The sequence below is a fragment of the Hylobates moloch genome, unplaced genomic scaffold, assembly GCF_009828535.3.
Source record: "Hylobates moloch isolate HMO894 unplaced genomic scaffold, HMol_V3 SCAFFOLD_2, whole genome shotgun sequence".
In the NCBI taxonomy this organism is placed as follows: Eukaryota; Metazoa; Chordata; class Mammalia; order Primates; family Hylobatidae; genus Hylobates; species Hylobates moloch.
The window spans coordinates 173,841,760-173,855,605 of NW_026652277.1; the positions used below are offsets into that span (position 1 = coordinate 173,841,760).

At 47.2% G+C, this 13,846-nt stretch overlaps 2 protein-coding genes across 4 annotated transcripts in view; one reads left to right on the forward strand and one right to left on the reverse strand.

Moving 5' to 3' along the window:
- The window catches only part of PDE10A (phosphodiesterase 10A), a 659,574-nt gene extending 655,393 nt beyond the window's left edge, over window positions 1–4,181 (reverse strand). For 2 of the 3 annotated variants that reach the window (XM_032162223.2, XM_032162202.2), the window contains exon 1: window positions 1,953–4,181. In XM_032162223.2, coding sequence (XP_032018114.1) covers window positions 1,953–2,058 — 106 coding nt within the window. In that variant the 5' untranslated portion in view covers window positions 2,059–4,181. The remainder of the gene's footprint in view (window positions 1–1,952) is intronic. The other variant, XM_032162216.2, reaches the window with a different exon arrangement.
- LOC116473713 (putative uncharacterized protein FLJ36797) lies at window positions 3,984–10,563 on the forward strand. Its single transcript, XM_058435733.1, has 2 exons — window positions 3,984–4,509; window positions 10,484–10,563. Exons 1-2 carry the CDS (start codon window positions 3,984–3,986, stop codon window positions 10,555–10,557), a joined length of 600 nt encoding a protein of 199 aa, XP_058291716.1. The 3' UTR covers window positions 10,558–10,563.
- The last annotated feature ends 3,283 nt before the right edge of the window (window positions 10,564–13,846 follow it).

Here is a 13,846-nt window from a genome sequence, read left to right on the forward strand (position 1 = left end):
ACATTTTTATGCTAAAAAAATTGTACAATAAATCTTTTTGAAATTATGATAATCTCTGAGTACTATGGATATAGGTACTTACTGTTAACTAGTTTGACTTGCAAAATATTCTCTGTAGACGTGTATTACCTGGGGAATGTGGGAATTACTTGCTACTGGTAGTACAGACTTCCACAGATTTTTTAAAATCCTAATACCAAATATTTCCACCAAAAAGATGAAAAATGTTTGCTGAAATACAATTCTTATTTCTTTTCATAGCTGGCAGTCATACATTTATTAATTATTAAAATAACATTAAAAATATTAAGGTTGTTATTTACCATAATAATGGTTTCAGTTCCCATAGACTTCGTCTGCTCTTAACCAAAAGAAAAGCCTATGTACCTTTACAGAGCGACCGGAGGTCAACACGAAATACCGCGTACGGAGCTGATGAATTTGCCAGACACTCATGGTGATATTGAATTATTTCCCCCAAAGATGGAAAGATACAACCATACAAATAAAGTCACCTGCAGTACTTGAATTTCTTACCAAATGCCATTTTTTTTTTCAGTAAAAGTAACTTAAGAAATGCCCTAGCTTTGCTCTAAAATCATAACTGAGCAGAGAAAGTCAAAGCCTGCAGTTACTGAAATACCCCTTTTGAGGTAAGTGGTGGGATTCTTCTCAACTCCTTCCAGTGTAACCAAAATGCACTTTCCAGGCATGGCCGGAACCCGTCCTTTGTTTGGAAACAGACGCAAGCCATGCCGAAGGTTCCCAGTGCACACAAAGACTCCTGTTTTCTGGGTGGAAGGACTTCTGTGACTTGGAGTTTCTTGTGACGTCAAAGGAGAAGAGCCACTGCCTCCATTTTGGAGACAGGAGCCCAAGCCGGTCTCTCTGGATACTCTGTCCAGCTCGGCCCCTGCCACAGCCCAGGCCACAGAGCTGGGCTGCAGGAAGGAATCGGTCACACAAACAACCCCTCTACCTAGCTGCCTACCTATCCAGATTCAGATTCCCCCCAACATGCCTGTTCACCTAATTTTCCACAGCTTAGCCAACAACAAAATATCTCCATCTGGTTCATTTTTCCTTTGCATTTTAACTGCAGCCCAGAAAAAGCCTGACTAGTTCATTGGGGCCTACTTTAAACCAAATCCAGAAAGCTTTAAGGGAAATAAAAGGTGTCTGCCTGGGTTTCTTTTATGTGGAAATCAGATATCCAAGTATCACTTGTGTTTCCATAGGAAATTTTCCATCTTCAGTTTTTCATTGGTGTTATTCTAGGCAAAGAAGTACCCAACTGCTTTCACCACCACGTCTCTCCTTGAAAACACAGCACATCACCCCATTTGCTTCAAAAACCTCACCTCCAACTTCAGGAGGCGGCACAGGGCCCTGCCTGTGCAGAGGATGAAGATTTCACATGACGCAGCCCTAAGCATCCCTGGACTGGAGAAGCATGGAAGAAGTAAACGTCCCTCCCTGCTGTACCTCATCAGCAACGAGCCCGAGGGGGATCTCACCGGCACCCCTGCCCTCTGGACACAGGTGTCCTGCACACAGACATTCATGTAGGCTCTCCATCCCCAGTACAGTGTGTCCACACCAATGCACATGACAGCCAGGCAGGCATGAGGGAAAATAGTCAGCTGTCCCCAATCAATACCTCTTGGCCTCTTCCCTTCCCACCCCACCCTCCCTTCTTCCCCACACAGCTTCAGGTCCACGCAGATCTGGGTCTCCAGCATTATCTAATCGGCTCACTCCCACCCCACTCCCTGTATCCTGAAGAAACACGTAAAATCCCATCTGTGGGGGAAAAGTCTACTCAAGTTGTCTTGCTATAGGGAGCTCTGATGAAGCGTGGCGAGGGCATTCCTGCGGAGGGATCTCAACTCCCAAACGTCTTCCTGCATGTGCTCCTGTTCCTTTTTCTCCTCCCCCTCCCCGCCCCCTACCTTGCTCCTCGCTGCTGTCCCCAAACCAGGCAGTGGGTTCCTCCTCTGGGAGCTGGGGTTCTCCGCCACCTCCTCCACCCTCGAGGGCTTTGCGTTTCTTCGACATCTCTGCCCAGGGCTGGGGATTTGGGGGTTTGCTTTCCCCACCCCCTGGCCCTCCCCCCTCGGAGAGGAGAGTGAAGGTGGGGTTAGATGGAGGGGAGGGGGTTAGGTGCAGAGGAAAGGGGTGGGGAGAAGAGACCAGAGAGGGAGATGGCAGAGATTGCTGCTTCAGGAGGGGAAGGGACTCGGGGTGGCAGGAAAGGCAGAGGGGCAGGGACTCGGTGCAGAAATTCTACAATCCGGTCCATCAATGTAGCCCTACGTCTAGGAGACTGTTTGCTGGTGTTGCGCCTCTCTCTCTCTCTCTCTCTCTCTCTGCCTCTCCCTCTCCCTCTCTCAGTCTCTCTCTCTCCTCTCTCTCTCTCCTTCCTCCTTCCTCCTTTTCCTTCAACTAGAAGGGTAGGCCGAGAGGGGAGGAGAGATCAAACCAGAAAGGAGAGGCTCCTTGGGTGCCTCAGCGGATTTCTTCCCCATTTGGGGGGCGATGGGGTGGGGTGCTGTGAGGACTCCTGGTCCTGTCTAGCTACGAAAGAGTGGTGTCTTATGGCTGGGCTGGGCTTGGCTTGGGGGGAGGGGGGCGGGACAGTGTTTGCAGTGTTTGTTGAGGATGCGATTTCAATGGGTTGCAAGGAAAATTGGGTGGGATGAAGAAAATAAAATGCTGCAGAATGCAATCTAGTGATGCTTTCAGGTGCTGGGGACTCCGGACCCCCTCCTCCCCTATGACATCACAGGATCTTTTGCAAAAGAGACTGGGGGAGGTGGGGGGAGAGAAGAGAGTGGCGGCAGAGGCGAGGATCAAAACAGCAGGGGGTCCTGTCCCCACTGAGAACTGGAGAAGGGCGGCTGGCTCGGGAGGAAGGAAGTTGCGGTGCACACACCATCCCTTCTCCAGGCCGCCTCGGGAGGCACCTGCGGGTCTGGCGCGGCAGCCGCTGCGGTTTGCAGCTGGCGCGCAGCCCTCGCTGGGAACTTGGAGCTCTCAAACTCCTCGGATCAAGCGTTAGCCCCCAGGCTGTCAGTTGGCGCTGGGGCGGGTGGCAGTCTCTCCCCTCCTCTGCAAACCCGTGAGTCTTCGGCTTTATAAACTCCCTTTTCTTCTTTCTGGAGTCCACTTATCACCCTTTCCCCCAAACAGTCACGTCCACAAACACAACACACCACACACGCGCACACGTTTTCTTATTGCCAAAAAGGGTAGAGGGAAAGGACAGGAAGTTTTTTTAAGTACAGGCACACACACACACAAAGATCGGGACTAAGTTTTTCTGGACTCTCAAGGGTTAAATAACAGGTAAAAGGAACTGTCAACTTACCCGCCAAAGTATGCTGACGCGCATATCTGCTTTCCGCTTCATTTCGAGTTCATAAATTCAAAAAAGAGAGTGAGAGAAAGAAAAAGAAAAAAAAAAGGTAAGGCGCCGGGAGCACAGTGGGTCCAGGGTTCCATGGAGAACTGCGCAAAGCAAGTTGCCAAGAAAGCCCGCTGGCCAAGTTCGGGACCTGTCCACCACGCTCGCGCGCTCCGCTCAGCAGGCATATTCCAAAGGCTTGGGGCACTCTGGGGTGCGCGCCGATCTTCTCGCAAAAGGCGAGTGTGTGGGGTTCCTCCTTCCCTCCTTTCCATCTGGGGGTCTCGGGAAAAGCTGCACCCAGCGCCTTGGGCGCCCATGAAGACCAGTCCATCTCAGCTCAAGCTCCCAGCCGCAGCAACTTCGGACTCAGACCTCTCTGTCTAGAACATGAGTGCTTGTGTGTGCGCGCGCGCGTGTGTGTGTGTGTGTGTGTGTGTGTGTGTGTCCGAGTGCGCTTGACATTTGGGGGTGCATGTGCTCTCAGGAACGACTCTCCCGGCTGCCCGGAACTTAGAGAGTTTCCCTTTAAGCCGGAGATGCTGCTCGGACACCCCCCCGCGTCCAACAGGAGGCGATGACGTCTGTAGCCTCGTTGCCAGAACAGTCCCCAGGCTGCCGCTGCCGTTCATTGACAGGAGCGGGCGCTCGGACGTCAGCAGCCGGACCTTTGGCAAGGCTGCTCCCGCGGAGACGGCTCCCACCCCCGCACCTGCCAACCCGCCCCCCCCCCGGGGGGTGGTCACGAAATCAAAGCCACCAGAGGAGGGGGCCGGGGAGGTGCTGGGGCTGGGGGAGGGGGATGAGTCGGATCTGCCCTCTTTGTCCTGGAGCACCGGAGTATATAAATAGTGCAGTCTCCAGCCAGACTCTCTCCCAGCCTTGCACGCCCCCGCAGTCCCCCCAACCCGACCCCCGCCCCTTGTCACTACGTGTGGGGCTCGCTCTGCCTGGAGGGGGGCTGGGGTGCGGGGAAGCAGGGAGTGCAAACAGACATTGGTTCTCTTTCCTCTTCCCATTCATAGATTTCGGTTGGAGTCCTAGGGCCGCCGCGCCCGGAGTCGCAATGAATGGATGGATGCCCCGCGCGCTGGGACCACCAGGTCTGCAGAGATGTCGCCGGCGCTAGGGGCGCTCCTCCCGCGTAGGGATAGGCGCCCTCGCCTAGGCGCAGTGTGGGGGGACCCCAAAAGACCCTTAAGAGGCCAAAGGCCTGCTCTCCCCCTTCTCCCCAACACACACCAGGGGTCTTTTCTGCCCCGGAGAAGTTGGGACGCAAAACGTAGGGAACTGCGCTCAGTCTCCGCACCATGAAGAGTCCAGATGGGGACCGAGACCAGGGCCATCCCGCAGCACGGACGGTAGCAACAGAGAGGGGAGCGCCCACGTGGCGCAACGCTGTGGCTGAAGCCAAGCCTGTCGCCTCCGCCTGAGTCCGCTGGCGGCCCAGGACCTCGCGCTCTCCCTTGCTGAGCACCCAGGGATGCACTGCGCAGGGAAGGAGGGCACGGCGGGAGGGTGTGTGCAGGGGACTGCTGCGCGGATTCCCCACCCGAACCCGGCTCGTGGGGAATCCGTGGGCTTGCACTCGCCAGAAAGAGCTGCTGCAGGAGCCGCCAGATGGTGAGGCCCGTTCCCGACCCTGGGTGGGAGGAACTTAAAGGACTGAGTTCTGAGGCACCAGGCACAGGGCGCAGCTTCATAAATGCACCCAAAAGCTTCCATGGACAGACGGCACAGATGTCGCTGAAGTGAACCTAAGGAAGTTTGCTACCCCAAGACCCCCAAGACCCGGGCTCCGGGCCAGGTGACAACAGACGCCTGGGAGTGTGGTGACACCTGCGCAGGGCCCTGGTGGTTCAACCTGTCCGAGAAGGTTGCAAGAAGATGCCACTGTCTTAGCTTTCTCCCCTAGTGCTCATGCCCCAGAAAAGGCCGTGGGGCACTAGATCCCAACCCCTTGTGCCATGAGAGGGAAGTCTGCATAACTGCGTGGGAACTCCCCCCTAAATCGTCTCCTGGGTCCTTCCCATTATGCACACACATAATGTCATTTCTCCGTGGAAAAATAAATAAGAACTTTCTTGACTCTCCACCTTCTCCCTCCATCTCTACCCAGGTTCTGTTTCCCTTTACAACAGAATGCAGCTGTCTAGATGGTGGCTCTGGTCTCTCTCCTTTCTCTGGGTCTTGAATGGTTCCAAAACACTTTCTTAAGAGTTCTACTTCTGCTGTCCTGCAATATCTCACTTTTACTGAGGTCACCATTCAACCCAAAACTCTCTATCCAAGAGTCCATTCTTAGACATCTTAGATGACTTACTCACTGCAGTGGAGAGAATTCTTCATTCCTGCCTCCTTAGAATACAACCTTGACTCAGCTTTCCAGACACTCCACTCTGCTGATTTGTGTCCCACCTTTCTGGACATTCCCCCTTAGTCACATTTGCTGAACTCCTCGTCTCCCCACTGTCTTCATGTTGCAGTGTCCCAAGGCTCATCCGTGGACCTTTTATTTTCCATCACTCCCTGCTCCCTTGGTGATCTCGCTCAGCCTCGTGGGTTTAAATCTGAATACTAATGATGCTTGCACTTATATATTTAGCCCAGACCCCTCTCCTAAACTCTAGATTCATGTGTCTAGTTACCAGCTCCACTGGGGCATCTAGAAGGTATCTGAAACCTAACATGGCTATTACTGAGCTGTTGGTTTTACCCCCATCACAAACCCACTCTTCCCACAGTTTTTCCACCTTGGTGAATGGAAAGCCCACACCCATCATGTCTGGGTTATAGCTGTTGCCACCTCCCTCAGCTCTCACTCTGCCCACACCTCCTTCACTCTATTCTCAGCCACATGGGCCTTCCTAGAACCCACCAGTCACCCTCCCAACTCAGAGCCTTTGCAGCTGCTGATTCCTCTCCAGGAACTCCTCTGCCCAATGTCCTGAATATCTGCAGGGCACAATCTCTTCCTTTTTTCACATTTTTTCCTCTTGCACCTCTTCAAGAAGCCTCCAGAGTCCACCCCACCACGCACTGCTACACCACCTCTCCCAGCACTTATTCCCACGTTTCTTTGCTTTACTTCCTCCATGCATTGCTTGTGGTTGACTTATCTGCCTTGTTTAGTCTATTTTCCCAGTAAAATGTCAGCTTCCTAATGGCAGGAATTTTGCCTTTGCTTATAATTGCATAAAAACTACATAACCTCATCAAACTTTCTTTACCTCTCACCACACATTCAGGAGTTGCCTGATTCGTCTCTTAGAACATAAAAGAAAGTGAGCTTGGAGGTTGGCAAAGGCCATTTCTCTGCCATAGTGATCTCTCACATTAAATATGTGTGTGTGTGCTTGTGTGTGTGTGTGGGTATCTGCCCAAGACCACTGTCACATCTCTGGTGATTCCTGAGAAATGCAATCTCTCTACCTTCCTCACTTTCTTGTTCAATCCTTTCTTTGCCTTCCCCTTTTTCTTTCTTTTCTCTCCATTAGTCTTCTTTTCTTTTCTGCCTTAAGCCTCCCATGGGCACCAAGGGGCATGCCCACCTAGCCCTTGGCCACCACGGAAGTAAAGGGGACCTTCAGGCTTACCTGTGTTCTCAAAGCCACCTGCTCCTTCCCATCCATCCTGTTTCAATGCATTCACATCCCTTCTCATCAGCAAGTAAATATATCCCTGTTTCTGGAGCTTTGGAGTACCCAAATTAGATGTCAAACATCTGAGTCATTTAATAACTGCTGAGCTCTAGGGCTCCAGAATGAAGTCCTGGGATCTCCCCTCAAGGCTGTCCTAATCCAGCAGAGGAGGGGGCAGGCACACTATCAAGGCGTCAAGGTGCTGACGAGGGCATTGATGAAGGTAGCCAGTGCGACGAGGGCGCTGATGAAGGCAGCCAGCATGATGAGGGCTCTGGTGAAAGCAGCCAGTGCGCGAGGGCGCTGGTGGAGGCAGTCAGCCAGTGCAACAAGGGCGCTGATGAAGGCAGCCAGTGCAGGAGTTCCTGGAGCCCAGGTCAGTGGAAAGGTGGGAGAGAGGACCACAGGGGGAGCTGCATCCGAGATGGGTTTGCAGGCCTTGGGGGAGCTCCACAGTGGAGGCAGCTGTGCAAGCCCCAGAGGCAGGAGTGAGTGGGATGGTTGGAACACTGGGCATCAGGGTGGTTTGGGTGCCAGTGCCAGGATGGAGGGTGAACAATGAAGTGCCTTCAGCCTATGCTGAAGAGTTGAGCCTGCATCCTGAAGGGCTTTATGAAAGAGATAAAATGATGTCCTACATGTTTGAGTCGGAAAGTTGATGAGGTGATCAGAAGGAGGTGAAATCAGAGGCAGGAGGAACAGCTACAAGAGGCTATTCTAGGGTAAGGCGCTAAAGGAGATGAGTTGGCCATGTGGGGAGAGAAGATGTGGAGGCCCACACTTCCAGTGCACATGTAACTGCCCGCCTTCTGCAGAAGGACCTGAAAATAAGTTAGACTTTGCTAAGGATTACAGGGTCATTGGTGTCGAGGGGGCAGATGCTGCTTCATGCCAGCCCTCTTAGCTGGGCACCAATTGGTGGTATGAGTGCAGTTTATAATCTGTCACCTATCCTGCACATCTGGAAATTCCATGTCACCAACTTAACCTGAACAGATCAATGTCAAAGGAGCTTAGATGAAGACTCATGAGAGATTGATGTGGAGCCAGAAGCCACCTTGTTACCCTACAGTGGGCAATTAGTCTTTGCGAGCACTAGAATACGCTTTTCCTTTCCTCTGGCCACCTCTACCCGTATCAAAGTTATAACTGATCAAATTACAGGGCAAATTTCATCTAAGCTATGGTAAGGGTAATACATTTGTCATGTGAGCCTAGGAAATGCAGTGCAATTCTCTAAGGATGCTTCCCCAGTTCGTTCCATGCAGGTGTCCACTTGACCGTCAGTGGCCTCGCTTCCCCATCCCTGTGTTACTGCTTCCACAATGACCCCATAAGACCTTAAGGAGTTCTTTAAGAACAAAAATGCCCTGTGCAAGGCTTCAGCACTTCTGACATGTGGACGGCCTTAGCTTTAGTGTGAGAGCTGCTTCACAGTCAGACCTTTTCATTTTCCCTTTTCTTGGAAGGGCATTTTTAGGTTCTTCTCATTCTGAGAAGAAGAGAGACCTTCAGATAAATAGAGTGTTAATTCTGTCCACTTCCAAGGAACAGCGCAGAAAAAATGAGCAAAACCAAAGTAGCTTACAGACTACAAGAACTCACCATTAGACAAACTGATACTTCCCTCATGCTGTAGTCTGAATGTGCCATCCAAAACTCGTGTGTTTGAAACTTAATCCCTGTCTCAACAGCGTTGGAAGGTGGGGCCTAGTGAGAGGTTTAGGTCCTGATGGCTCTGCCTTCATGAACGAATGGACAGCACTATAAAAAGGGCTTAAGGAGAGGGTTAATCCCTTGTGCCTCCTTCTGCCATGTGGTGAGGAGCAAGAAAGCCCTTACCAGAGGCTGGCAACAACTTGATCTTGGACTTCCCAGCCTCCATAACCATGAGAAATACATTTCTGTGCTTTATAAATTACTCAGTCTGAGGTATTCTGTTATAGCAGCACAAAACAGACTAAGACACCCCATTACATTGACCAATTGAGCACAACAATTTCTAAACGTAAAAAAATTTCTAACTTGTGGGAAACTATTTTAAAATAAGTACAGGAAACACAGAAAGTCTGGAAGAAGCTTACTTAAAGTTGCAAATGGGTTAGAGCTAAAAACATTCAGAATGTAATCATTGATTTTTAGAGCTACAAGAAACAGTAAGTTATCTAAGAAGGCTAATTCTCCAGCCCCCAAATACTCTGTTATAAATGAGGAAAAGGAGGGCAAATAATACGACATAGAACATTTGTTGTAGGCCTTGAAGTAACTTTTTTGGGAAGAAGGACATTATAGCTATACATTATGCTTGGTTTTTAAACTAATCATATAATTGCAGAAATATTATGTCATATCTGTTCTTCTTCCATAAGTGGCATAGTTTAGTTATTCTATATATGTTCATTTATTTAAATTCCATCACCCACAGTTTTATTCTTTTATTTGGAAATAATTCCAAATTTACAGAAAAGTTGCAAGAATAAAAATAATACCCAAAACACCCATAACACCTGTTACCCAGATTCACCTCTTGTTAGCATCTTATCCCACTTAGTCTATCACGTGCACCCTCATCCTTTGCTTTATAAAGAAGCTAAAGGTGAATTATGTATCTGTAGGTCCTTGACCCCCAAAGGCTTCAGTGCATACTTCCTATAAGAGAATTTCTTATATAGATACAGTACTGGTTTCAACAGTACTAAATTAACATCATTACTACAATGCTTTTATCTAATCTATCACCCATATCCTAGTTTTGTCAATTGATGCAATAATGTCTTTTATGATGTTCTCCCCATCCTCCTGTCCCACAGAGCATACAGTCTAGGGCTCAAGGATGGCACTTATCTGCCCTATTTCTTATAGCCCTTCAATCTGGAGAATTTCTGGAATTTTTCTTTGTCTTTTATGACATAGACAATTTTGAAGAATACAGAACCTCCTCTCATTGTTTTTCTTTTGAGACACGGTCTCGCGGTGTCACTCAAGCTGGAGTGCAGTGGTGCAATCTCAGCTCACTACATCTTCAACCTGCATGGCTCAAGAGATCCTCCCAACTCAGCCTGCCAAGTAGCTGGGACTACAGCCCTGTGCCACCATGCCCAGCTAATTTTTTTTTACTTTTTGGTAGATCTGGGGTTTTGCCATGTTGCCCAGGCTGGTCTTGAACTCCTGAGCTCAAGCAATCCTCCCACCTCAGGCTCCCAAAGTGCCGGGATTATAGGCATGAACCACCATGCCTGGCATCTTCCTTCTATTTTTAATAAAGCATTTCTCAGCATAGGTTAGGTTCTGCCATCTCAGCTGGACTGCTATGGAGGTGTGCTGGTGTCTGTTTCAGAATTTCATATCTGGAGGCACTTATGTCCCATGGGTGATGTGAATTCTCATTGAGGCATGATCTGACTTTCCCATTGTATAATTACTCTTTTTGTTTCAGGTACAACCAATAAGCAGCCTTTGAGCAGCCGAGAAGACAAGGTGAGTATCCTGCTCCTCAACTCAGTTCCCTAACTCAGCACCCACTCCTGCCTCCTGCTTGGTCTACTCCTGCCTTGGTGATGTTCAAGCTCAGTACTTCTTCCACATCAGCCGTCGGGCAGGCAAAAACACTTCCTTATGCCTCAGTGACTAACGTCTGTACCTATTTATTCATAGCACAAGTATCTTGGACTCATGAATTCCTATATTTAATCGCTCATAATTCATTCCTTTATATGTTATTTTGATGTTCATATTTGATCCATTAAAAGGGCCAATGAGAGTCCCCTCAGCCTGGCTCCTGCATCCTGATGGCATGCCCCCATCACTTCTAAATACTTCCTTACTTTCTGGCTTAATAAGATGCTTTGGGCTCATTTGTACCTACTTTGTTCCAGACCCTGGGGTCAGCCATTTCTCAAAAGAACACTGGTTCCTTTTAACGGAATTATAGACCAAGACACAGGTACTACGTGTGCTCATTGCTGCTGGGACATCTTTTCCTCCTGGCCCTTGCAGCAGACAGATCTAAGCAATAAGTGCATGTACATGCATGCACACATACACACACAAACACATACATGTGCACATATACATACATGTACTTATTTTAGAAATCAGGAGCCATTAATTTGTCTATGTCTCTTTCATCACAGTGAAATCCCTGGTTCCCCAAAACATCAGTGTATTTACTCACTTGGTGAATCCTATAGTGCATCTAAAATAGTTTCCTAATTGCTTGCCCATGCCACCACAACAAAACACACTACTAAATAAAGGTCAGGATGTGTTCGCAGCTCCTCCCCCTAATTTCTTTCACCACTCAGCACAGAATCTGGAGGATCTATAGCTAAATTCTGTGTTCATCATTATTTGTATTTGTTCTTTCTAGTTGATTTCCCTTTTATTGCCCTTCACTGGCAACATGGTTGAGTTCATTTGTTTAAATTTCCTTTCAGTTTTCGGGCTTTTCTCTCTTTCCATTCTTACTGATTTAATTTTATTGTTTGAATATCTTTTGAATATGCCTTCAAAAGCCAAAACTACACTTTAAGAAATACAGGCAGAAGAGTCCTTCCCGCTGTATTCCTTCCACTCCATCTCCCTCCCACCCCCAGACTCTGTAGGAAGCAAATTTCATTGTATTCAGGTTTATCTGAATTTCGTCTCCTGTTGTAAAGGTGAGCAAGTAAAAACTTATTTTCTCTTTTTGCTTCATACAACTCAGTGTACTATATATGCTCTTTTGCAATTTGCTGCTTTCACCTAATAATATTTTCTAGAAATCACTCCATATCAGTTTATCAGTATCATCCTCATCCTTTTTTCAACTGCTGTGTAGAACTCTACAGTGTGTATGTACCACAGTTCATTCAGCCAGTATCCTGTGCTTGAACATTTAGCTAATTTCCAATATTCTACAGTTACAAATAACACTGCAATTAGTTACTTTGCACACTTATATTTAGGTAATTTCTAATATTTCACAATTACAAATAATGCTGCAATGAGTTACTTTACACATGTAGATGTTTATTCTATGAGAGGTATAACTTCATGGTATAGACCTAGAAGCAGGTTTGCTGGAGCACAGGTAACTGCAAACAGTTTTATTAGATACTGTGAAATTATTCTTCAAAGGTTTTGTACCAGTTTCTAATTTACCAATCATTTTCTTTTTTAAAGAACAATAAATAAAACTTCCAAAGGGTGATAGATCTGTGTATTAGTCTGTTCTCCTATTGCTGTGTGGAACTACCTGAGACTGGATAATTTATGCAGAAAAGAAGTTTAATTGACTCAGTGTTCCACAGGCTGAACAGGAAGCATGACTGGGGAGGCCTCAGCAAACTTAACGATCATGGCAGAAGGTGAAGGGGAAGCAGGCACATCCTCACATGGTGGAGCAGGAGAGAGAGAGCAAAGGGGGAAGTACTACATACTTTTACAAAAGTAGATCTTGTGAGAACTCACTCACTATCACTAGAACAGCAACGGGGAAGTCGGCCCCCATGATCCAATTACCCCCCCTCAGGCCCCTCCTCCAACACTGAAGATTACCATTCAACAGGAGATTTGGGTGGGAACACAGAGCCAAACCCTATCAATCTGCATTAATTTAAAAATATTTAATGCATTTTAAGGAAGTAATTTGGTTCTCCCAGCTGGAATGGTTAGGATCTAAGGCCTACTTTACCCTCAGGCAATTTGGGCTCTGGTGAACTTGAGAGTATAGAATACAAAAGCATGCTTCTATAATACTGGTCTACTAAACTCAGCATATACATTTTCCATCTGGTATCCTCCATATTATATAATAAAATATACTAGAAATAGCCCGGGTGCAGTGGCTCATGCCTGTAATCCCAACACTTGGGGAGGCCAAGGCAGGCAGATCACCTGAGGTGAGAAGTTCGAGACCAGCCTGGCCAACATGATGAAACCCGGTCTGTACTAAAAATACAAAAATTATCCAGGTATGGTAGTGTGTTCCTGCGATCCCAGCTACTAGGGAGGCTGAGGCAAGAAAATCACTTGAATGCGAGAGGTGGAAGTTGCAGAGAGCAGAGATTGTGCCACTGTACTCCAGCCTGGGAAACAGAGCGAGATTTCATCTATCTATTTATCTATCTATGAAATAAATTGATTAGAACCAAATGTGATTTCTGTTCTCAATTCTGACATGTTCTTGTTCGGTGAATTTGGGAAAGTCATTTAATGCTACTAAGCTTCTGTTTCCTTGTCTGTAAAAGGGGGGAAAATAATAATTTTCATAATTACATAATGAGTTTAAGAATCAAGTGTGTGTTATTTATAGGCATAATCACAAAGTTCTATCTATCTATCTATCTGTCATCTATCCATATCGCTGTATGTCTGTATTCTTTGAAACATCTCCCTTTCAAGATAGTGAGAAGATAAAAAAATTTAACTGAAATTTAGGAAGCCTGGGTTTTTTTTGTTCATTTTTATCCTAACCACTGTAAACTCACTGTTTAATTCTAGAAATGTTATTTCACCTTTCTGAATCTTCTACATCTATAAAATGAAAGGGCTAAACTGATTGATCTGTAAAATTCTTTATGGTCCTATAACATTTTGATTCTTCATGTAACCTATGTTAGGTTGGTGGTGAGTGCACTAAGAGAGGGGAAAAGAATTTCACTCCCCCTGTTTGAAGATCCTCAGTAAGAAATAAAATATTTAAAAATGAAACTAAAAAAAGAGAACTAGTACAGCTCCCTAAAGTCATTTTGAAGACCATGTTTTCCATCTAGGAGGTGTGAGACCAGCCACCTTTGATTCAGTGGAAAGTATTTAG